The sequence below is a fragment of the Peromyscus californicus genome, unplaced genomic scaffold (genome assembly GCF_007827085.1).
Source record: "Peromyscus californicus insignis strain IS unplaced genomic scaffold, ASM782708v3 Scaffold_15__1_contigs__length_86483966, whole genome shotgun sequence".
Classification (NCBI taxonomy): domain Eukaryota; kingdom Metazoa; phylum Chordata; class Mammalia; order Rodentia; family Cricetidae; genus Peromyscus; species Peromyscus californicus.
This window is the reverse complement of record NW_026294447.1, coordinates 82654948-82681215: the sequence shown is the minus strand read 5'-3', so window position 1 is coordinate 82681215 and position 26268 is coordinate 82654948. Positions and strand designations below refer to the sequence as shown.

The window sequence follows — 26268 nt, the reverse complement described above, 5'->3', positions numbered from 1 at the left end:
TTTCTTTCCAGCCCCATCTCTCTTACCTCTACATGAAAAGAGTAAATGATAACCAAAACATACTGAAATTGACAGAAAATACTGAGGAGTGGTTTTTCTTTTAAATATCCACGTTATATTCTGCTAACTCCTTGAAAAGGAAATTTATTTTTAAGCAATTTTTGTTTATTGCTTTATGCTATAATCTGGATCTGTGTTGAAAGCTTAAGTCCCAGCATGGTATTACTAGGAGGTAGGATCTGAGAGTTCTTTTTCTTTTTTTTTTTTTTTTTTTTTGTTTGTTTGTTTGTTTTTCGAGACAGGGTTTCTCTGTGTAGCTTTGCGCCTTTCCTGGAACTCACTTGGTAGCCCAGGCTGGCCTCGAACTCACAGAGATCCGCCTGGCTCTGCCTCCCGAGTGCTGGGATTAAAGGCGTGCGCCACCACCGCCCGGCTTCTTTTTCTTTTTTTAAAAGATTTATTTATTATGTATACAGTGCTCTGCTGCATGTACCCCTGTAGGCCAGAAGAGGGCACCAGATCTCATTATAGATGGTTGTGATCCACCATGTGGTTGCTGGGAATTGAATCAGGACCTCTGGAAGAGCTGCCATGTTCTTAACCCCTGAGCCATCTCTCCAGGCCCCAGATCTGAGAGTTCTTTAGCTCATGGTGGGTGGGATGCTCTGAAAGGGACTGTGAGATCTATTCAAAAAAAATTCCTGGCCATAGATGAGGGCTTGACTCTATTGTGCACTCTGTCATGATATGTGTACGATAGTGGCCCAAACAACGGGACCAACTACTCATGAGCTCTTAGACTACAAACTGTAATAAACCTGTCCTCATAACTTATCCAAGGTAACTGTGTTTTAATGTGAATATTAACAGACAATTGCCTACTTGGTTTTTTTATTTTTTGCCATTCTAATTTATGCTACTTTATCCCTAAAGATTGAGAACCTGAATACTTTTTTAATCTCATTTTTGTACAAACACACACACAAACAAGAGAGAGAGAGAGAGAGAGAGAGAGAGAATGAGAATTATCATATATGATTATTATCATATATGATTATACCAAATCCTATTACAGAAACAATATGGGTCTGTGTAAAAAAATTATAATTGCTCATTACCTGTATTTCCTTTACAGTAGATTACTACTTCATCATTTCTCATTTTAATCCTTGGTACCTTAGTCTGCATCTGTCATCATTAAAGCTTTCCACTACACTATATCATCAAGATACTTTCATGGTAACCACTGGTCTTGAATTGCCATCACAAATCATTCAATCACGTCAAAATTATTTTCTTCAATCATGAATTGGTTTCTATCTCAATATGTATCATCACTTATGAGTAACAATTTCTTAGTATTTGCTCATATAGATTTTTGTGTATTCTTTTTTTAATCTGGAAAATAAATTTCTAACTTCCTAGAACCTGACTTCCAAGCTAATAAATAATCTTAATTGTAATAAATCTAAAATTTAAACGGTCACAGAATATCTTTTAAATTAGGATGCTATGCTTAAAAACTAAAAACCTAAGATTTGACTTACCTGTGGAGTACTTTTTGATTCTCTTAGTTGTCTTCCTGTCTCTTTATTTCCACACTCAGCATCTATTGGTTATACAAGAATGAACTACTTCATTTATGCAATTTCATTATGAAATTAAACAATTTACTCATCTGCTTTAAAATGTCATGCTACATTATACATATATCTTATGTCTTTCTTTTGTTTAGCATATGTGTGCACAATTCTCCATATCACTGCATGTAGACATAGTTTTATTACTGGTACAAATATTCCATATATCAATGCATTCTACAACAAATGGCATTTTTATGTGCATTCCATATTTATATTTCTCTAAATATATCTAAGGTATAATTATGAGACAAAGAGTATGTGTATCTCCCAATATCATGTGTCAAACTTTTCCAAAAGGACTGTATCAACTTTGGCTGTGATAACTAGTCATTGTAAAAATCATGAGGTCTCGGAAAATGAGTACTATCTTAGTGGTTTCAATATACAGTGATCTATTAATTACGGTTCATATCACTAGCATATGAAAGCCCCTACTGTTCAACACTCTTATGAATATGAATATGAATATGGGTAGACTTTTTAGATTTGCTAATCAGGTAGATGTGTAACAGTATTTCACTGTAGCATTACACTTCCATGATTTGCTAATCATCATTTCATGTTCATCTGCCAGAAAAGTATCTTTTGAAGTGTCAATTCACATATTTCTATTTTCTAAGTTTTAAATTTTTTATCTTTGCATGTCTGTGTAGATATTCACATGCATATGAGAGTGTGTGTGTGCGCGCATGTGGAAGTCAGAAGACAGTGTTGACTGTCAATCACTGCCTTTAATCTTGCTTGAGACAGGCTTTCTTTTTTATGGCTACACATGCCAGGCTAGTGGGCCTACAAATTTCCAGGGACTGTCCTGTCACCACCTTCCAGCTCACCACAGCACCACTGAAATCACAGACACATGCATCCAACTTTCTTTGAGTTCTAGGGATCCAAACTGAGGGCCTCACCTCACACTTGCATACCAGTGCTTGCTTTACCTACTAAGCCACCCGAGCCTCAATCCTGACATATTCTAATTGAATTGTCTGCGTTTATCTGCTTGGTTTGTAAAAGTCCTTTATACTTTGTGGAACTACTCTCTGGGTAGTTTTATGTATTACAAATAAATCCTTTGGCTTCATGACTCATTTTCTTCCTTTTTATTGTATCCCTTTTTTAGATTTTAGATTTTATTTTTATTTTACAGTGCACACAAGAGGTCAGGAGAGGGTGTTGGATCCTCTGGAACTGAGTTACAGATGGCTATCAGTGGCCATATGGGTGCTGGGAACCAAACCCAGATCTTCTCTGCAAGAGCAACAAGTGCTCTTAACCTCTGAACTATCTCTACAGCCTCCTTTTTATTGTATCTTTGGAGAAACAGTTTTTTATTTTAATGTAACAAATGATCAGTTCTTTATTAATTAAGCTCTTAATTATTATTTAAGAAATCTTTTTCTTGAGATTGGAAAGATGGCTTAGTAGTTAAGAGTGAGTACTACTCTTACAGAGGACCTGAATTTGGTTCCCAGTACAGGGCAGCTCACAACTGCCTGTAACTATAGCTCCAGAGGATCCAACACCTTCTGGCCTCTGTGAGCACCTGCACTCATGTGCACACACCCACACTCTGACACACACATATACATAATTAAAAATAAATCAAAAGGTAAATAAATCTTTAACAATTGGAAATGCCTTTCTTGAAGTCACGATTGAATCTACCTATCTTCTGTAAGCTTTGTACCTTTTGCCTCTTGCATTTAAATCACAACTATTACTTTTACCACATATTAATTTCCTCAAATTATAGGTTTAGGGACTGTTGAAAGTCTTTATTTTTCTCTAAAATAATTACATGTCTTCTTGAGTATGAAGCCTCATTACACATGCTTAACACAGGTAGGACTGTGCCAATTATATCTATATTTCCCAACATCTCTTTGTCAAAGGTGCATTGTTCTTAAGGGATTAGCTATTCCTTCTTGTCTAATGCAATCAGCTTAGCTTATGAAGAGGATTATAAACAGCTGGAGCAGATCACAAGCACAGGAATGGCTAATGGTTTTTTTCTCTTAAAAGAAAGCAAAGAGAGTACTCAGCTGTCTAGGATGCACATGTTGTTTCAGTTGAACCATATAAGAGAAGTGAGAAAAATAGACTGACAGAATATGACTATTCAGAAAATATATGCATCTACAAATATTTTAGAGATTTATTTTTATTTATATTTATGAGTATGTATCTAAGTGAATGTATGCCATATGTGTGCCAGCCTAAGGAAACCAGAAGAGGCCAATGATCCCCTGGAACTGGAATTACAGGTGGTTGTAAGTTGTCATTGTGGGTACCAGGAACTGAACTTGAGTCCTCTGGAAGAGCTGATGTACAACTCTTAACCACCGAGCCATCTCTCCACCCCCAATTGACAAAATTGTATAGTGTCAAAATGACTCATTGTAAAACTTCAAAAAAGTAAAAAAAGTGATGATTTCTATATAAGCATGATACAGGGAATAATGTAACTCATTAATAGGTTACTAAAATATATATGTACATGCATAAGGTATACAATATACAAACATATAATCATACGTGTATACTTTTGTAACTACACATCCATGCATATACACCCAAATACAGATATTTGGAAAAGATAAATACTCTCCATTGTATGCTACAGTTCTAACAGTTAAGTTGATCTTGGAGAAATAAGCTGTGTGTGTGTATATATATCCTGTGACCTTTCTATGATGTTCAGCCCAAGAAAATAGTCAAAGCACCAAAAATTAATATAAAATATAGAAGATATTATTTACAGTAGCAAAAAAACCTGGAAACAAGAAGATATTCAATGTGTGAGAATAGCTGAAATCCACTATTCAATGGAATAGTATGTAGTCATTACAAATAAAATTAATGATATGAAGAATAACCTCATGTCATCTTTTGTTTGTAAAGACTGTATATTGTTGAGTAGGGAAATGGGATATAAAGTACATATATTGTATAATTCAAATTTTGGGGGATAGAGAACAAAATGTACCTGTGTATTAAAAAAAAGACAAGACTATACATCAGGATGTATTATGTCAGTTATGTCTGGTTAGTGATATTTTGTTTCCTTTATATTTTTCTGTTTTCCAAATTTTCTACAAGGCAATGTATCCATTTTATTTTCTGATTAAAATATATTTTTTAAAGATGTATTATGTGTACAGTGTTCTGTCCGAATATATGCCTGCAGGCCAAAAGAGGGCGCCATATCTCATTACAGATGGTTGTGAGCCACCATGTGGTTGCTGGGAATTGAACTTAGGACCTCTGGAAGAACAGTCAGTGCTCTTAACCTCTGAGCCATCTCTCCAACCCTAAAATATATGTATGTATGTATGTATGTATGTATATATGTGTGTGTGTGTGTGTGTGTGTGTGTGTGTGTGTGTGTGTGTGTGTGTGTATGTATGTGTGTGTATACATATTGGTTTTTTGGAGACAGGGTTTCTCTGTGTAGCTTTGCGCCTTTCCTGGATCTGCTCTGTAGACCAGGCTGGCCTTGAACTCATAAAGATCCCCCTGGCTCTGCCTCCCAAGTGCTGGGATTAAAGGCGTGCGCCGCCGCCGCCACCACCACCCGGCCTAAAATATATTCTTTTTTTTTTTTTTTTTTTTTTTAATTTATTTTAATTTATTTTGCAATACAATTCAGTTCTACATATCGGTCACGGATTCCCTTGTTCTCCCCCCTCCCGTCCCCCTCACCTTCCCCCCAACGCCCCCCCCCCCCCATTCCCATCTCCTCCAGGGCAAAGCCTTCCCCACAGACTGAGGTCAACCTGGTAGACTCAGTCCAGGTAGGTCTAGTCCCCTCCTCCCAGGCCGAGCCAAACAATCCTGCATAGGCCCCAGGTTTCAAACAGCCAACTCATGCAATGAGCACAAGATCTGGTCCCACTGTCTGGATGCCTCCCAAACAGATCAAGCCAATCAACTGTCTCACCCATTCGGAGGGCCTGATCCAGTGGGGACCCCTCAGCCATTGGTTCATAGTTCATGTGTTTCCATTCATTTGGCTATTTGTCCCTGTGCTTTATCCAACCTTGGTCTCAACAATTCTCGCTCATATAAACCCTCCTCATTCTCGTTAATTGGACTCCCAGAGATCCACCCAGGGCCTAGTCATGGATCTCTGCATCCAGATCCCTCAGTAGTTGGATGAGGTTTCTAGCACAACAATTAGGGTGTTTGGCCATCCCATCACCAGAGTAGGTCAGTTCGGGCTGTCTCTCGACCATTGCCGGCAGTCTGTTGTGTGGGTATCTTTGTGGATTTCTGTGGGCCTCTCTAGCACTTTGCTTCTTCCTGTTCTCATGTGGTCTTTATTTACCATGGTCTCCTATTCCTTGTTCTCCCTCTCTGTTGTTGATCCAGCTGGGATCTCCCGCTCCCCCAAGCTCTCTTTCCCTCGACCCTCGCCTTTCATTACCCCCACTCATGTCCAGGCTGTTCTAAAATATATTCTTAAACCACATACATATCTATTAACCAGAGATGAAAACATTCAGATAATTTATTTAATATAAAAACTGGTAAATTCTGTTGTTTAAGAAAAATATAAACAGGAAATACCTATATGTCCTTTTTCAATCCATTGACTGTAATTTGATTGATTCAATCTAAAATACAACAAATATAATTTTTATTATTTCAGAGTCAATATTTACAAGTTATCTCAGAGACTATAATGTTTCTTTTCCTTGAGAGAGGCAGTTCTAGGAACTGAAAGTAGACAAATACACTAGCGCTGAACCATACCCCAACCCTTTGGGCATTTTCTTATTTTTAAAAATTACCTGAATTGCATAAAACCTTGTGAATTTTTAACAGCTGTAACATGTGAACATTTTGAACTACTATCCATATCAGAGTAATTAAATATCTGAAAGAAAAAATTAAGCATTAGATTTCCTATATAAATAATAATCATGTATCATAGCTACATTGAGGTCTCTAATTACATTAGTATTTCATTCTCATAATCATCACCATTATCAATATCTACAACTACATACATTAATTGAAATAACTACATAGGAATCACAAAGGCATATATACTGAGAAACAAAAAGGTTTAGGATTCTTAAATAATTTGATGTTTTTGACAAGTATGCCAACTATTTGTGGTCTTTCCACATTTAAAGTAGACTTTTAAAATTATCCATATTCATTAATCAAATATTAGAATATTATTGTTTTCTTTATTGACTACTCCATTTCTATGTCCTTTTAAAAACATTTATGAGGTGATACAAATGTTCTGGGATCAGTGGTGACAGTTGTACAACCTGTATGCTAAAAATCATTGAACTCAAACTTTTAAATAGTAAATTTTATGGATGTGAATTATGCTTCAAAGAAACATATTTTACTTTGTAAGCAAAAAGCGAATTAATTTTTTTGATGGCTGGCAGTCTTTGTAGGATCCTCTTATGGTTCTTTAAAAATCTCTCTCAGCTGGGCCGTGGTGGTGTATGCCTTTAATCCCACCACTCAGGAGGCAGAGGCAGGCAGATCTCTTGAGTTCAAGGCCAGCCTGGTCTACAGTGCGAGTTCCAGGACAGTCAGGGCTACACAGAGAAACCTTGTCTCAAAAAACCAAATAATAGTAAGAAGAAGAAGAATAAAGAAGAAGGAGGAGAAGGAGAAGAAGTCAGCAGCACCAAGGCTGAGCAGTCTGACGCACTCCTGAAAGCTTTGCTGGAGTTCCCCTGAGAACCCGAGTCTAGGTCTGCATGCTGAGAGGAATAAGGGAGAAGGATAACAATCGCTACTAGAGATTGCACTTGTTCACCTGGGAGACTATACACCTGTGTTTTCCTTTATTTACTTTTCAGGCCTGTTTATAACTTACATTGCCTTACATAAATATTCATCTTATCCTAAATTTAGTGGTAAAAAGTCTTACATAGCATTCTCTCGGTATTTTAAAAAAATTATCTTCCACATTTAGGATGATCTTCTGTTTATCCAGAAGATAAACAAACTTATCTTTCCTTTTGTCTCGACTATGTTAGGGGGAGGACTGCTGGCATCTTATTGATAGTTAAAGTATGTTAGCTTTGATCAGATTTATCAACCCAACCTTTTAATATCACTAATTTTTGCTTTTCTGGTCACTAATCTTTATTGTGAGCATTTTGAAGTAGAAATACTTGATATTTAATTTTTTTCACTTTCTAATGTTTGTTTTTAATATACATCTTGCTCTGAGAACCAGTCTGTTTCAGGTTTTATAGTATTTTGTTAAATCTTATAAATTCTATTTTGATTTCTTCTATAATTCCCCAAATACCTTGGAAGTATGTAAATTTCTTTTCCCTTGGGCGGCCTAGCTTTCCCAGGAAAGGCTCTTTTTTTCCCTCCTGAGACAGGGTCTTACTATGTGGCCCTGGCTGCCCTAGGACTTGCTATGTAAACCAGGCTGGCCTCAAACTCACAGAGACCTGTTTTGCCTCTGTTTCTTGAGTGTTGCAATTAAAAATTATCTACAACTACAGTGAAATGGTTCTTTTTGTTTGACTTCTATCTTTCATTATGACAAGACAGCAATTATTAACCAATTATTTAGAATTAGTTAAGATAAGTGGTGTGTGTGTGTGTGTGTGTGTGTGTGTGTGTGTGTGTGTGTGTGTGGTTGTGTGTGCGAAAGAGAGAGAAAATTGAGTTTGAGACCAGTCTACACTATATCTCAAGACCCCGTCTCTCTGTTTCTCTCCATATATGTGTGTGTGTGGTGTGTGTGTGTGTGTGTGTGTGTGTGTGTGTGTGTGTGTATGTATGTATGTATTTGGGGGGGGTAGGGAAACGGCTTTTGGTAAGTGCACTTGGAGGACCTGGGTTTGAATTCCCAGCACCCACATAAAAGTTGGGCATGGGAGGCTGAGACAGGCAGGTCCCAGGAGCTCAATGGCCAGTTAGTTTATCTGAACCATCAAGCTTCAGATTCAGCGAGAGACCTTGTCTCAATGGAATAAAGCAGAGAGTGAGAAACACCCCACTGCTGTGGTTCACAGGCCTTATTGTTAGGTAGGAATATTATTTGCTTTTCTCCGTTGCCAGCTTAAATATCATCTTTGAATACTAAGAGAACTTGTTTTCAGCAAGGAGACACCCAGGTCAGACCCAGCTCAACCCTTCCCAGTCCTGTATGGAAATGCATGGTGTCTTCAGCAACAGGGTCTTGAACCTCTAAGCTCTGGGAGTCAACCAAGAGCAACAGCAACAATCTATTTCACTGCAGGAGTCACATTTTTCTCTCTTTGTGAATTCATGTCACCAGGCCTGGTGGCGCACGCCTTTGATCCCAGCACTTAGGAAGTAGAGGCAGTCAGATCTCTATGAGTTCATGGCCAGCCTGACCTACAAAGAGAGTATCAGGACAGCAGGGGCTATTACACAGAGAAACCCTGTCTCTAAAAACCAAGAAAAAAATGTTAATTGTCTCTGATATTTTTTTTAGTGACAGAAATCCCTATGAAACAGTGTGGTTGGGCTGGAGAGATGGCTCAGAGGTTAAGAGCACTGCTTGCTCTTCCAAAGGTCCTGAGTTCAATTCCCAGCAACCACATGGTGGCTCACAACCATCTGTAATGAGATCTGGCGCCCTCTTCTGGCCTGCAGGGATATGTGCAGAAGAACACTGTATACATAATAAATAAATAAATCTTTAAAAAAAAAAAAAAACAGTGTGGTTGGTACAGCCTGTGCAATCAGTACTGTAATGAAGGGTTTAGCAGATATTTCTCAAAAGTTCTGGTCTACTAACTACCAGGCCTGGTATTTTTAAAAAATATTTTATATTGCCGGGTGGTGGTGGCGCACGCCTTTAATCCCAGCACTCGGGAGGCAGAGGCAGGCGGATCTCTGTGAGTTTGAGGCCAGCCTGGTCTCCAAAGCGAGTTCCAGGAAAGGCGCAAAGCTACACAGAGAAACCTGTCTCAGAAACCAAAAAAAAAAAAAAAAAAAAAAATTTTATATGATATTTAGTCACAAGGGGGAAGTTTATATTGAATGCCGTACTGGAAACTCTTGAACATTTTAGACCATGAGGTAATAGCAGTGGCTAATTTATTATGTACATGCATGTATACACAAGTACACACATACATCCTTGTATCCTACCTACATTTATTATCTCATTCAATGTAAACATTTATGCTATTAAAAACAGGAAGACGGCCGTGGTGGTGGTGGCGCACGCCTTTAATCCCAGCACTTGGGAGGCAGAGCCAGGCGGATCTCTGTGAGTTCGAGGCCAGCCTGGTCTCCAAAGCGAGTTCCAGGAAAGGCGCAAAGCTACACAGAGAAACCCTGTCTCGAAAAACCAAAAAAAAAAAAAAAAAAAAAAAAAAACAGGAAGACATACCTGTGAGTCATTTTCTTGTCTCAAATCACTACTAGCAAACTTTGACTGATTGACTGAATTTTCTTCTTTTTTATCTAGATTAAATATATTACTTCAAATTAATTCTGAAGACAAAAACCAATCATGATCTCAAACTCATTGCCTCGTATATGCTAAGCTCACACTCACACTCTGCCACTGAGCTACATACCCGGACCCAGCCATCATCTCTCTAACATTTAATCACAATTTATACTTTGGCAAATCAAGTTTATAAGATTATTTAGCTTAAAATATGAAATTACTTCAAACCTTTCATTCACTTCTACATACTAGTTATTACAATAATCATGAATGTGAAATGACAAAATGGACATGTGACAAAACTACTCTCTTAAAATTGATTACTAAAGGCAGAGTAGTGACATTAATGAAGAAAAAATTAAAACAGTGTAGTCAAAGTAATACAACGCGATTACTCCGCAGACCCTTGAATGAAACCTGACTTCAACATTTCAGCGACTAGCACTAGATCACAACAGCTATCCCTTTACTGGAGAGCTGGTCATCCTCTTCTGACATTCGTGCTACCGGACTATATGACACTTGGAAAAAACATTACACAAATGATTTCCTTCTCAAAAATGAAAAAGAAAAGCTATGTGTACAAGTCATATCCTGTTTGCACTCAGAAGACTTAAAATGGAACTTTCCCAGGCCTACAGGTCTTCAGTATTGTTTGTCACTGCTTACACCAAGTGATAACTAAAATTAATGTTATTTCCTCGCTGTCAAGAAAAAATTAGGTTTCTGAATGATAAATTCTGTACCTGTAACTCTTGGTTCTGAAGAATGCATCTTTATTCGTCTTACAAATTTCTGAGACTCACAAGGTAGTAGTAACTGGCTACTTTGAGAGGATCTGTTCAATACATGCTCATCTTTTTCAAAAATTCTGAAGAGAAGAGTTGACATTTACTATTAGCTAAGTAAAAATTAAATTTAAACCCAGAAGGGATATTTAGATACTATACAGTTAAAACTCTTCACTTTTGCAGATCATGATACTAGGTCTGCAGAGCATTTAACAGACTTTATCACTAGTATTAAATGACTTAGTAATAGGGAGTGCCAGTATTGTCTGATTAAGTCCAATGCTCTTCTCAGTATACTATACTCTTCCTTTTAAACACAATCATTTTAAAGAAGATCAAAACTATTTTATACACTTTCACTATAAATAACATGTTTTAGATTTCAGAGTACTTCAAATTTTAAAAAGATTTATTTAGAAACAAATCAACTATCATAAATACAGAAATTATTAAAGTAATAAAATATTATAGTCATAAATGTGTCTTTTAATATTTTTACTGTAAGAATAACTTCACTGAGTTTTTTTCTGAATCAAATGAGTATAAAACACTATCAAAAATACATTATTCTCCTTTTCTGAAGAGAAGATACACTCTGACCCCAACCTTCAATGGCTGCCTAAACCACAGCTAGTACTAAAGTTTACATATATTATACCTTTCCCTATACATAGAAACATACATACACATACTCAATGTCTTTTCCATCTTAACTAAGAAATCATTACACACTGTAGCTATAACTTCTGCATTAAGGTATGAGAGTAAAAGTAGTATTTATTTCTTCCTTCTTCAGAGTTTCACAGATAAATTTGGTATCATAAATCTTAACAAGCAAAGTGTATTCTTGTTTTCTTTCCTTAAGTTGAAAGCTATCACTTAAAAAAAAAAAACACTTTACAGCCTCTCTCCGACATATCACAATTACCAGCATTGCTACTCTTATATGCAGGAGCCATTTTAAAAATAAGGGTGACTCTGGGCATAAATACTAGGATATCACCACACTGATCTGGTAACTAAGAAGGATACTAAACAACCAACAAGCAGGTAGTGTAGCTAACACTGACTCCCTGGACAAAGCAATGATTCGCATCTTATATGGAAAGGAACAGAATGGCATGAGACTTCATCATACTATTCAGAATAGTGTTCAATATTTCTGGAATTTTCCATTTAATATTTTCAAATCATGACTGGATATGAGTAACTGAAACAATGGAAAGCAAAAACATGAGTAGTAAAATAGCATATACTGAGTAAAAACGGCTAGGTGGTTATATTAGTTCCTCTTAATATAACACATTTTTATAATATTCAAGTGTTCATAAAATAAAATTCTATATATTTGCAAATTTCCCAATAAATTTCATCATAAAATTAATGACAAACTCTCAGGAAGTAATATGTAGGAGTGAAGGCATCAATAAAACAGTTCCAAAGTAGGATCAGGGAAACTAACTCAGGAGGGGAGTATGTTGGGGATAAATAATAAAGTCCGAGGAGTGAAAATAGGTTATATGCAGAAGCCAAAAAGAAGAAAGTTGATCAGAAACAGCAACAGTAGTACACGTATTTTCCCCTCCTACAGTAACAGGTAAAATCAAGGTGTCTTTAATGCCTCCCTGATGCCTTGTATCATCTCCACAAATATCAGTGAAAACACACAACGCTACAGACTCAGAAGAATGTGGGGTTTAATCTTCACTTCCTTCACTGAGGTAAAGGAAGAACTAGTCATGCTGGTGAATAGTCAAGTGAAAAAAAAAAAGGGTAAAAACAGTGCTTCTCTACTGTTTAACTCTTGTGTCCTACCACAGGAACTGGATACATTTTTTGAACACTGACAAGTTATAGAATAGATGAACTAGGGAGGTAGAGGCAGGTGGATCTCTGTGAGTTCGAGGCCAGCCTGGTCTACAAAGCAAATCCAGGACAGCCAGAGCTGTTACATAGAGAAACCCTGTCTCAAATAACAACAACAACAAAAGGAACAGATGAGCTGCTCTTACCCTATTTCTTGTTGTATGATAGCTTTGGTCTTCCTAAACAACAACTAAGGATATTAGTTTGCAACATTTAAATAAATAATATTTTAATAAAATTAATAGAAAAATAGCTTGCATAAAATTTTATCAGATACAGACTCAAAATTTTAGCTGCAGAATATCTATTCACATTAAATTCATTTTTAAAGTTTACCTATACCTTTCTTTAAATTCTTTTCTCTTTTCTGTATTTTTATTCTTTTCTTCTAGAGCTTCTGAAAAATTCTTTCTTTCAAAAAGTCTTGCAATCTGCTAAAAAGAAAAATGAGATAAAATAATTAACTTCATGTCAGCTCACACTTGCACCCACATACAAGCTAGGTATAAGGGTGTGAGCCTGTAATCCCAGTACTGGAGAGGTGAAGACAGTCGGATCTCTCAAGCTCACTAGCCAGTCAGTCAAGCCAAATGGATGTACTTCGGTTTCAGGTGGAGAGGATTTGAGGAAGATACCCAATATTGACCTCTGGCCTCTATGTATGCACACGCACACGCACACGCACACGCACACGCACACGCACACACACACACACAGAGAAAGAGACAGAGAGAGACAGAGAGATAGAGAGAGACAGAGACAGAGACAGAGGTATCGTTCAGAACAGTCAGACATATATACTTTTCTTAATTAATGAATATCATTGTTTTTCTAGAACCTCAAATTTGTATTTTTGGTAGTATTAGTGAAAATTGCTATGTCATGGTTGGAGAGAGGGCTAATAGTTAAGAACACCTGCAGCTCTTACAGGGGACCCAGGTTCAGTTCCCAGCATTTAGATGATGGCTCACAACCACCCATACTCCAGTTCTAGGGATTCTGATGCCTTTTTTCACCTCCACAGGCACCAGGCATGCATGAAGTGTACATATATGTAGAAAAAAAAAACTCACCCATACAAATAAAATAAATAAATCTAAATTAATTAAGAAATCCCACAACTCAAGGGATGATACTAAAATATATTCTAGAAAAATCTTAAAAACTAAACTCTTTTTATCCTAGCTCTCTAAATATTATAAACTACAGTTACAAGTCTTTCCAAATCCCTAAACTATTTACTATTTTGTTCCCTCTTTCAAAGACACAGTTGTTCTTTAAATTCTGGCTGAGGGCGCACCCAGTAATGCAGTTGCCTAACAAGCCCTGGTGCCTAGGTTTGACCCTTTATCGAAATCAATTCTTATGACTAAGTTACATCCTGTTCCTTCTTTGTCTTTCCTCGTACCTCAAAGAAAATCCAAACTATTCCCCAAAACTAAGAGTTAAATATATTCAAAATCTGAAATACATTTTGGCTTCACTAAGGCACATAAATTGGCCTCTCTCCATATTTAAGCTGTCTTAAAAACAGCTCTTTTAAGACTGTAGACTAACATTACCATCATATTTATACATTAACAATGTATTAAAATATAATATATATATACCTTATTTAAAGAATTAATTTCTATTTCCATATCATCTGCTTCTTTTTCCAATTCAAGTGATCTCTTGGTAAAATTGTTGGCACATTTAAGAATGTCTTGTGTTTTATATCTCAAATTAACTCTTTTTATGTTAAGGAACAGGCACGAAATAAATTTTACATTTATTATATAATGAATATATACTATTGACATTTATTTTCTACAAAAGTAATATTGATAATTGGTAACTGAAAAGACATAATGCTAATACAAATAGTTTACCTATAGTATATTAATGAACTTAAAATTAACATTCTATTGAGAATACTCATTGGGACTTTTTCTTTCAATAAAATATATATATATTTTTTTCGAGACAGGGTTTCTCTGTGTAGCTTTGCGCCTTTTCCTGGAACTCACTTGGTAGCCCAGGCCGGCCTCGAACTCACAGAGATCCGCCTGGCTCTGCCTCCCGAGTGCTGGGATTAAAGGCGTGCGCCACCACCGCCCGGCCTCAATAAAATATTTTTATAAGGTAGAATTCTGAACTTTTTCTACGCAAGTTCATTGTGTCATTTGGCATAACTAATAAAACAATCAATTCAACTACAAACTTAAGTTTCTATCACTTATTTATTCTAAAATCAACATTAAAAATTCACTCAATTTCCCTTTTCTTTATCCATAATGTTCATCAATGTATCCTGTATAACTGAAAAGAGCTCCCACCTGGGCTTCCTGCTTGAAATAGTTTATATTTATAGAGTATTTCTCAGTTATTAACAGACATCTTGTGAGGTTACTAAATAATATAATTTCTTAAGTTACTGTACAATCCATTTAGGAGAACTAAGAACTGATTAGAATAATTAACCATGAATAAAGCTCTTAGGAAACCTTTTTTAGTCCTTTCCTATCTTGCCTTATAACGTACATAATTTGTATGCTACAACCAAAACTTCAAGTGAATGTTCTATCGTGTTATTACTAAAAGTGTCTATTTAAAATTGTACATATAAATACTTAAACCCTAACTTTCAATTCTTTCTACCTCCATCCACCTCTCTTTGTCATTCAAACTTTGTATGCCATCCCAAATTATAGCCAACCCTTTAAACTCTGGTTGTGTCTTAAATTACCTACTAATCTCTGACCCTTCGCACAGAGAATTTAATGCACAGCAAATAAAAAACTAAAAAAAGTTGAAAACCAAAATATGGAGAAAGCAAGGAGTAGAGGCATTAAAACAACAGTTTTGTAATGGGAACAAAAGAGAATGCATGGATGAAGACGGCACAAACAGTGGAATTCTAATCCGATAAGAAAGCATATAAAAGATCCTAAGGTTTAAAGAAGATTAAAGTTTTCAGTTCATAATTAGGGAAGATCTCTCTGACAAACAGGTGACACTTATACCATTTAAAATGACTTCACTATCTATTATAGTGGTCCTTATCAGATTTATTTATGATCCATTTCCCATACTACACTCGAGTTCTCTCCAAGGGAAGTCTGTAATTGCAGCATTTCCCAGCACAAGACAGGTACCCAATACACTTGAAAATGAATGATTATAACTCACTTTCTTACTACCTTCTCTACTAAAGAGTAATTAATAATCAATTTATTTGGAACTTCTTAAAAGACAGAGAAAGATAAAATTCTTCATTTGGTTGTCACTTTAAAGCCAGATGCATATATCATTTTATTTTCTCTTAAGTTACTTGCTTTTGATCACATGGGCATATATGGAAACTAACCCCTGGAGACTTTTAAAGTGATCTTTAAAATCTGACTTAAACTGAAAAGCAAATCATTGAGATTCTCAACAGGAAAACATATTAACAATTAAAAACAGAAATTATACTTATCTAATAAAATTATAAGTGAAATCTGTTGTGGATACATGTGTAATGTCCATTTAGTAAGTGATGGGAATGGAGCAGGAACTGTAAAACAAATTTTCAATTGAGAACGATTATACTCTTTCCATTGTAAACATGCTGTAACTAGAGCAGTATATAATAAAATTTCAATACCTAGAAGTTCCATAAGAATAGTTTCATTCTTTTTTAGTTGTTCAGTACATGCCAACACTCTGTTTTGAATTTCTTCATGTTCTCTTTTCTTCTCATAATATTTACATGAAAAGCGTGTTTCTGAGTATTTTAGTTGGTATTGTTTCAAAACATTTTCATACTGACATATATAACCATGGTACATTTTTCTGTTAAAATTAAAAGAAATTATGTAGACATCTACAAACTTAGCAAATATCATTTATTAAAGTCTATTCCATTAAACATAAATGGCAATTATTTACTCATCTTTACTTCCTTGAATAGTCTGTCTTTCAAACTCTCTAACTCTCCCACCATACTTGTGTTTTATTACCTGAGCTATTCATGCACTCCTTAGTCCCCTTCCATTATCATCCATTCTCATCACTTTAATGACGACATTCTTTGAGAATTCATGCAATGCATTTTGATCATATTCACCCTGAACTCCTCACAGATCCATCCCTACCTTCCCACTACCCCCAATGTTGGGTCTTCTTTTGTTAATTATTAACCCATCAACTCTAATTTGTACTGTCTATATATTTCTGGGTGTGGGGCCATCCACTAGAGCATGGTCAACCAGAAGCCACACACTTAAAACTGACTCTCTATACACACCAAAGTCATCAATTCTCCGTAACTCCTCAGTTGTGGTTGGGGCTCATGAACCTCCTTCCCATTCCATGCTAGAATGTTGACTGTCTTGATGGTGTGCAGGTAACCACAGATGTTGTTCATAACTGTGGCAGCTCTGCCATGTCCAGAAGACACTATTACTAAACTCTGTCCTCTTTAACAAGATATGGGAGTTGAACCCCTAAATAAGCTTTTTATCAAACTCAGAGTATTTGCTAATCACTTATCACTTGGAATAACTAGGGAAAATAGTATAAGCGAATAAATACCTTTAAGAAAGCTAACATACTGTATGAAATTAGCAAACATCCATCTTGTTCACAACATATATTTATGATCTAACACACTTCTCACACACTTCCCTAAGTGATGATCCAAGAAGAGTCATTATTATCTCACCTATTAGGAGCAATATTCATTTTCATGAATGCCTTAGGCAGGAATAGATTAGAAGTAAGCAACAGGTAGACTGATACTAGAGAATTTAAATTTTGAAGTAAGTGTGGGCTATAGAGCAAGTTGAAAGCTAGTTGAGGGTACATAGTGAAATCATATCTGGAAAGTGAAGTGGAAAAGGAAGGCAAAATGGGTGGTGCATTATTTCATTTCTTCTTTAAAATGTCTGATATTGAGTCATCAATTCAAATTATCTATATGGCTGGTTTAGAAAACAAACAACTGTTCGCTTAAGTACCTCTGTTCAGCTTGAAAGGTTATCTAGAATAAACACTATTTTAAAAAGACACATATTTGGATTGATTTGCTTTAGCTTCTCTTTGAAACATTTTTCTTTAAAAATTATATATATATGTACATACATATATGTATACACTATATATATATATAATGGGGGCTAGAGTGATGGCTTAGCAGTTAAGAGCACTAGCTGTTCTTCCAAAGGATCCAGGTTCAATTCCCAGGACTCACGTGGCACTTCATAATTCTCTGTAATTCCAACTCCAAGTGATCTGACCCCCTCTTTTGGCCTCCACATACACCAGATACACTTGCAGTGCACAGACATACATGCAGTCAAAAAACCCCACACACATTAAATAAATAAATCTCTTATACCTATCTTAAATGACCATGAATTACATTTAAATGATACAAGCACACATGTATGCGCATGCACACACACATAATTCTAATCACTCCATTCTACATTTCCTTCTTTTGAAGACCCAGGAAAGAAATTTCCTTGAAGCTTCGGGAAAATCTACTCATCTTAGGCAAATGAACTGCTTTTTAAATGAATAGTCTGAGTCCCAACCTGATGACATTTCTACAATGTCTTCACTGTTAGTAATTTCAAAGTCTAATCTGCACCTTTACTCAGTAATATATGTAGTAGGACCACCTGTGTGAATTTCTAACTCAGTCAAAGGTTTCCTACATTATTCTTTGTTGTAGAATATTATTTTAAAGTGTGTTATATTTGTTTATGCTGTGGAACATTTGTTTAATGACGCAAAGATGTGCTGCATTCTTTTACGTTGCATTTGTTTAACTCTGCAAAGCTGTGTAACTTTGTCTGTCTAAAACACTTGATTGGTCTAATAAAAAGCTGAATGACCAATAGCAAGGCAGGAGAAAAGATAGGCAGAGCTGGCAGGCAGAGAGAATGACTAGAAGGAGAAAAAGAGAGAAGATCAAGAAGCAAGAGAAGGAGGAGGAGAATACCAGGGGCCAGCCACCAAGCTACACAGCAAGCCACGGAGTAAGAAGAATGATATACAGAAATAGAGAAAGATAAAAACCTAGAGGCAAAAGGTAGACAGGATAATTTAAGAAAAGCTGGCTACAAATAAGCCAAGCTAAGACTGGGCATTTATAAGTAAGTATAAGCCTCCATGTGTATTTATTTGGGAGCTGGGTGGCAGGCCCCCCAAAAGAGCAAAGAGCAAAAGAGCCAAAGTAAAAAACAACCAACAACAATTCTTATTCCCTGAAGCCTTGATTTTTTTGGGGGGGGCGGGGGGGTTTGAGACAGGGTTTCTCTGTGTAGCTTTGCGCCTTTCCTGGAACTCACTCTGTAGCCCAGGCTGGCCTTGAACTCACAGACATCTACCTGCCTTTACCTCCTGAGTGCTGGGATTAAAGGCCTGCACGACCACTGCCCAGAGAAGCCTTGATTTTAAAAGCCATGTACTGTTAAATAAATCATTACAAATTCTTTGGAGAATAAAGCATCATCTATAAAGAATAGCCTAACAGTCTCCTTTTCCTTTTCCATTTTCTACCTTCAGATGGTATACTCTAGCTTCTTTCTTGTCTTAGTTACTTTTCTATTGCTGTGAATACACAACATAACCAAGGCAATTTATAGAAGAGTTTATAGTGGAATGACAGTTCCAGAGGGTTAGAGTAGAGGACCATCATGGGAGCAGCCAGCCAAGCAAAGCCCTGGAGCAGTAGCTGAGAGCTCATACATCTCATCCACAAGCACAAGGGAGGGAGGGAGGGAGGGAGGGAGGGAGGGAGGGAGGGAGGGAGGGAGGGAGGGAGGGAGGGAGGGAGGGAGGGAGGGAGAGAGAGAGAGAGAGAGAGAGAGAGAGAGAGAGAGAGAGAGAGAGAGCGAGCGAGCAAATAAGGAACGGCATGGGCTTTTGAAATCTCAAAGCCCACCCCTAGTGACACACCTCCTCCAACAAGGCCACAGCTCTCAATCATTCCCAAACAGTCCACTAAATATTCAAACATATTAGCCCGTGGAGCCATTCTCATTTAAACCATCATGCTCCTGGTTTTGCTCCAGACATTTCCTTGAGACATTTTACACATTTGCATGATTTCTAATAACAGTAACTCTAAATCTGTAACTTTCATCCCTACCTCTTTTAGGGCTCATCTTTGAAAAGAAAGGATTACAGGTTTTTTTATACGTAGAACCTAGGTTTAATCTGTATGTGTTTCTATATATAGGTGTGTGTGTGTGTGACTAACAAAACTAGAAAAGGGAGGAAGAGGTGAAGAAAAGGAAGAGGTCTTAAGAGGTAGGAAATAGTAATGTTTTAAGAAAGCAGGAGAGGGGATACCTAGAGGAACGGTGGACACCAGCTTGAGGTGGGGAGGGAGTGTTAGGGGAAAGTAGTGAGAGAAGGAAGCAAATGAGAGCAAGGTATGACACACATGTGTTAACATGCCATGATGAATACATCAAAGACAGGGTTTCTCTGTGTAGCTCTGGCTGTCCAGGAACTCACTCTGTAGACCAGACTGGGCTTGAACTCACAGATATACACACCTGCCTCCGCCTCCTGGGTGCAGGGATTAAAGTCAATACCCCCAAATTTTCATGAGCTAGTTTTAACTATAAGTATTCCTTTACGTGGTTTCCTATAAGGATCATTGAACAATTCTGCTACAATAGTTGCTGATGAGAAATAGGTTATATCTGAACACACATGAAGTTAAATGAAGATTTACAATAAATAAACAGACCTACAGCATCTGTTTACTTAAAATTCTCCAGAATACAAACTTGCTACATTTTTGAATTACCATTCTTACATAGCATGCCATGATAAAACTAACTAACATAAAACTTATGGAACTGAGACTTAATATACTCTCTCTATATATACATATATATATATATACACATATACACAGTACTTGTCTTTTTCATTGTTTTCTTGGTAAACAGTGAGTTGATCTTGCATATAATCTTCATGTTTATGAAAAACATCACATGTTGGCTTCCAGCTACGAAAAAAATTACAGTTGTGATTACCAATTTGAATGTGATTACCATCTCAAAGTGATAAATGAATGCAGTGGGATGGGTATAGAAACAAAAAAGAATGTAATCATTTAAAGAACAATAAATCTTTCTCTTGCTAGCAAAAATAACTTCACATTAAAAAATGGTCAAATCCTATCACCACCACTACCAGCATTCACGTTCTTATATAACCAAATATTAATATTCATTACATTTTACATAAAACTTGCTTTCATTACTAGAGAAGTACAGGTCAGATTGTGTATTGCTGTGACATTTCTATTACATATTCTATTAATGTTCTTGTATTAACACCCCAACATCAGTCATCCTTTCTCATCACAGTTTTGCAATTTTGGCAAAGAAATTCTTCAGTAGTAAGTTTTTTGTTTTGGTTTTGGTTTTTTTAGTTTTTTGAGACAGGGTTTCTCTGTGCAGCTCTGGCTGTCCAGGAACTCACTCTGTAGACCAGGCTGGCCTGGAACTCACAAATATCCACCTGCCTCTGCCTCCTGGGTGCAGGGATTAAAGGAATGTGCCACCACTGCCCGGCTCAGTAATAAATATTTAAAGAGCTAGGAAAGGGTCTAAAGAGAAGCTTTTTTTCCTTTGACTTTTAGGTTTTATGCCCTTTTGAGATTAAAGAAACTAGGCCAAAATGAATTTCAAAATCAGACAGCATGAATAAAGTGAATATCTAACTTATACTTTCCATTTTATTGTACAACTTGAAAAATATTTCCAAAATGAAAAAAATCTAAAATTACTGTATACCATGGCACCTCTGTTCTAAGTAGTATGTGAATATTTTGTTTTCTAATATTTTTTCAAATTCAAAAATTAAGTATGCCCATTCTGTAAGTACAGAAAAGTATATATAGAAAATTACTATCCACATTTTTTTCCTTTTTTTAAAAAACTTTTTCTGATACAGGGTTTCTCTGTGTAACAGCCCTGGCTGTCCTGGAACTTGCTCTGTAGACCAGGCTGCCCTCAACTAAAGAGGTTCGCCTGCTTCTGCCTCCCGAGTGCTGGGATTAAAGGCGTACACCACCACTACCCACATTCTTAAGTATCTAGTATTACTACTTTAATAAGTTATCTCCAGATTTTACTACTATTATAACAATATCGAGATCATAATCACACATAACAACTTACCCTCTTTTGTCACTTGCTGGGCAGAAATTATTCTTAAACATTTGTCTAAATTTCTCATCAATTCTTAGAAAATATTCTCCAGAACAGAATTAGAGGTTCAAAGATTACATATACATATATTCTGTGCATTTAAAATGCTCACAGTGGCCAGGCAGTGGCAGTACATGCCTTTAATCTAAGCACTTGGGAGGCAGAGGCAGGCAGATCTCTATGAGGTCGAGGCCAGCCTGGTCTACAGAGGGAGTTCCAGGACAGCCTGGGCTACACAGAGGAACCCTGTCTCAAAAAGTGCTGCCTGGCGGTGGTGGCGCACGCCTTTGATCCCAGCACTCAGGAGGCAGAGGCAGGCGGATCTCTGTGAGTTCCAGGCCAGTCTGGTCTACAGAGCAAGTTCCAGGACAGGCACCAAAACTACACAGAGAAACCCTGTCTCAAGAAAAACACCAACAAACAAAACAACAACAACAAAACAACAAAAAGGTGCTCACAGTGATCACTAAGGAAATATTCACTACAAGCATTTTGATATACAACCGATTTTCCTAATTTGGGAAATCCAGATATATAATTGGAAACATATTATTAGTTGGATTCATACTATAAATGTTTTATTATTTGCTTGTTCAATTTGTAATGTACTGTTAACTTCTTTCCATACCAAACATACATGTCATAATTTCACTGACTGTTGAATGTTCAGTGATAAGTATATAACTAAATTAATGAAACCTCTAATGTTGGATATTAAGAGTTATGCACAGTGTTTTCCTATAGTTAAAATGTTGAACAAAAAACTCAATTCAATTGCAACCAAGAAAGATGAATGAATAAATCCAAAGACTATTTCTTAAGTCTTTATCTTGAAATTTTTTAGTTTTTTTTTTTTTTTTTAATGTGTATGGGTGTTTTGTCTTCATGATAGTCGGTGCATCAAATGTGTTCTGTGCCCATGGAGGCCAGAAAAGGAATTGGAAGCCCTGGGACTGGAATTACAGCCTGTTGTGTGCCACCATGTGGGTGCTGGGAACTGACCCTTGGGCATCTGCAGGAGCAGTGAGTGCTTTTAACTGTGGGACCATCTCTTCAGTCCCTAGGTTAAATTCTTACAGAAATCTAAGACCTTGAAAAGTCGAAGATCAACAGCAAATTTACATCCCAAGCTTATACACAAAATCATTTGTTTGTTTATCTGTAGACAGGATCTTATATATCTCAACCTGGCCTAGACCTCTATGTAGCTGAGGACAGTGCTGATTCTTCTGCCTCTCTCTCCTAAGTGTTAGAATACAAGCATGTGCCAACACTCTCAGTTTACAAAAGTCTGTTTACACTAAGTAGGTCTGAATTAGTGAGCTCTTATAACCCCTATTTCTGCTTTTCTGTGGAATCTTCTGTAAGTCCTTCTGCAGCTGCATATAACTAGGCAATGTGACGTAATTATTTTGTGAATACAGATGCTAACTTGGGAGTTGGGATTTAGTTCAGTGGGAGGGAAGAGTGCACAAGGCCTTGGGTTCAATTACCAGGAAGGAAGAGGAGGAAGAGGAAGACAGGGAAGGAAGACAGAGAGAACACTGTTACTTTAAAATAAGATTTTTTTTGTCTGTGGTAATAATAAAAAGGGCCCTGCAAATGTTAGGCAAGTGCCCTATCATTGAACTACATTTCCAACTCAACATTTTCTACTAACAACTCTGAAACCTTGAGTAAAATTATCAAATGAAACCAAAAAAAAAAAAAAAATTATCAAATGATAAGAAACGGAAGTTCATTTCTGTCAAATACTTACTTATTATAGCAGTCTTTGATTTCTTTACTATGTTTATAGTAATAAGCAATTTCCTCATCTGTTTTCTTTATAGCTTCACATATCTTAGAAACATTTGCTTTCTTTTCTTTAATGCATTCAAGGCATTCTGAAAAAGGAAATGTTTGTTTTATTTACCTAGACATCATAAACTCAAAACATACCAGAAAAATAAAAGTATATGGCAGCTGACCTAAAAGGCAGAGAATGAGAGAATGGAAAGGCAGCGAGGACTGAGAGAGACGGGCATTTACACTAAAAATCAAGAGAAACAAAGCTAGGCCTATTCCTAGGTCCAGAAGTTTAAGAAAAACGTAAGACCAAAGAAGAACAAATGTCCCTGCCCCCCATCTTTTACAACAGAGGGCTAGATCACATGGCTTGTAAAGTTAATGCACCTTGTGATGCTGTAAATTCACACAAACACTTATTCATTAATGATACTTACTACCAAAGGCTTTTATTTTTGACAAATGTGAAACTGCATCCATTGCACATCAACTATTAAATATACCAATACACTTACGACTTGTAGTTAAATAAATAATAAAAAGATAAAACTGCTTTGAAAAATTGGGATTTTTTTTTTTTCTGAGACAGGGTTTCTCTGTGTAGTTTTGGTGCCTTTCCTGTAATTCACTCTGTAGCCCAGGCTGGCCTCGAACTCACAGAGACCCGCCTGCCTCTGCCTCCCAAGTGCTGGGATTAAAGGCATGCCCACCACCACCACCACCTGGCTAAAAATTGGGATTTTAAATTTATGTGTATGGGTATTTTGCCTGACTGTATATACATGTACTATGTGTGTGTCTAGTGTCCAGTGAAGACTGGAAGAGGTCATAAAGATTCCCTGAAACTGAAATTACAGAAGTTGTGAATCACAATCTGGGTGATGGGAACTGAACCTGGGTCCTTTACAAGAGCAACAAGTGCTTTTAACTACTGAACCATCTCTCTAGCCCTGAAATAATTAATTAATATTCTATTTTTTTTGATTGCAGAAAAGATAATAAAATTCTTTTAGAATACTAAGAAGTTAACAGTTATGTTTCAAAACTGAAATTAGAACTAAACCATTTTAAGAATTCAAAACATTACCCTGATATTTTTTTTTTTACCCTGATATTTTACTTCTTATTTTTCAGAATCATTCTTCCTGAAAGCATGCCACTTACTAACCTTTTTGGTTATTTCTAGAGAAAAAAATTCAAATATTTGAAATGATCTTGTTATTTGAAGGGTAAAAAAAACTGTATATAAGGGATTGTTTCTGAGAAATTCTTCACAAAATGATGTTGAATACAAACATTTATCATTGCAACACTGGGTAAGTTACAACTATTAGCCCTAAGAAAAACAGCTCATTGTTACTCAAAGAAAGACTCCTCACACACACAACTACAGGTTGCCCTAAGCAGTGCAATTATAAAATTAAAATAAAAAAAAATATTTATTTCGTGCAAAACTACTTACTATTAATTCTTTGAATCATATCTTCTTTAGCACTTTTGTCTTGCTCATACTGGAAAACTAAAATAAACATCTCTTTTGTAATTTTACTTCATGGTTAAATGTCAAGTGTTAATACAAATTGCTGCGCATTTCTTTATTTTCATTTTATACCTACCAAATTCCAACAAAAGCCTGTCCAAACTGACGAACAGGTTGTCATTCATCTTGGATCCTGTGTAAAATAAACAATAAAACTTCTGAAACCATATATAAAACAGCACATAGAGAGTAAGAACCTTTCAAATATAGCGCTCTGTAGACCAGGCTGGCCTCGAACTCACAGCGATCCGCCTGGCTCTGCCTCCTGAGTGCTGGGATCAAAGGCGTGCGCCACCACCGCCCGGCAAACACAGCAGTCTTATAAAAGAGAAACCCAGATGGCTGAAGACACGACGACGACCGGGGAGAACCTCTCCAGTCAACGGCTGGATTCCGGGCCAGCGCTCCCAGAGCCCCGAGAAGCAGCTGAACAGGCACTCGACGGGGAAGGCGGAATGTTCTGGAAATTTTCCTTCGACTGTTAACACTGGGTATTGCAAGAAGCCTTTGAATGACTAGACCCCGCAGACGTTCGGACCCCTTGGCTTACATGTTAAAACTTCTGGATCAGCTGTAGGGGGATTCTTAAAGAACGTCCGGTCACTGGCCTGGACCATGGAAAACCGGCGAGATTGGACGTGTATGATATTTTTTTTGGTTTCTCGAGACAAGGTTTCTCTGGGTAGCCCTGGCTGTCCTGGAGCTCGCTCTGTAGCCCAGGCTGGCCTCGAACTCACGGCCGCCCTGGCGACGTTTTCCTTTTTTTTTAAAGCCTTTCCACAGCTTCCGGTCCTAGACGGGCCTTGGCTGGCCTCGCCTTCCAAGGCAGTCACTCACGGGCGACCCGCCCCTCAGAGTGGCTCCCCTCGGTCCGGGCCACGGGCGGCGCCTTCCGGTCCTGGCATGCTGTGCCGAAGCATGGCCTCCTGCCCCGCAACACCCCACCCCGGCCCCGCCCCGGCTCGCCCCGGCCCCCTGCGGCCCCGACCCGCGCCAGCCCACCTAA

The 26268-nt window shown here is 37.1% G+C and overlaps 1 protein-coding gene across 1 annotated transcript in view; it reads right to left on the bottom strand.

The window, feature by feature from the left end:
* The window catches only part of CUNH14orf39 (chromosome unknown C14orf39 homolog), a 35786-nt gene extending 10399 nt beyond the window's left edge, over positions 1-25387 (bottom strand). The window contains exons 1-13 of the mRNA XM_052738154.1: positions 25339-25387; positions 25185-25241; positions 23694-23820; positions 20635-20724; positions 16357-16544; positions 16224-16266; positions 14339-14459; positions 13071-13162; positions 10818-10942; positions 10009-10082; positions 6437-6522; positions 4403-4416; positions 1548-1609 (exon numbers count right to left, since the gene is read on the bottom strand). Coding sequence (XP_052594114.1) covers positions 1548-1609; positions 4403-4416; positions 6437-6522; positions 10009-10082; positions 10818-10942; positions 13071-13162; positions 14339-14459; positions 16224-16266; positions 16357-16544; positions 20635-20724; positions 23694-23820; positions 25185-25241; positions 25339-25387 — 1128 coding nt within the window. The remainder of the gene's footprint in view (positions 1-1547; positions 1610-4402; positions 4417-6436; positions 6523-10008; positions 10083-10817; positions 10943-13070; positions 13163-14338; positions 14460-16223; positions 16267-16356; positions 16545-20634; positions 20725-23693; positions 23821-25184; positions 25242-25338) is intronic.
* Between the last annotated feature and the right edge of the window lie 881 nt (positions 25388-26268).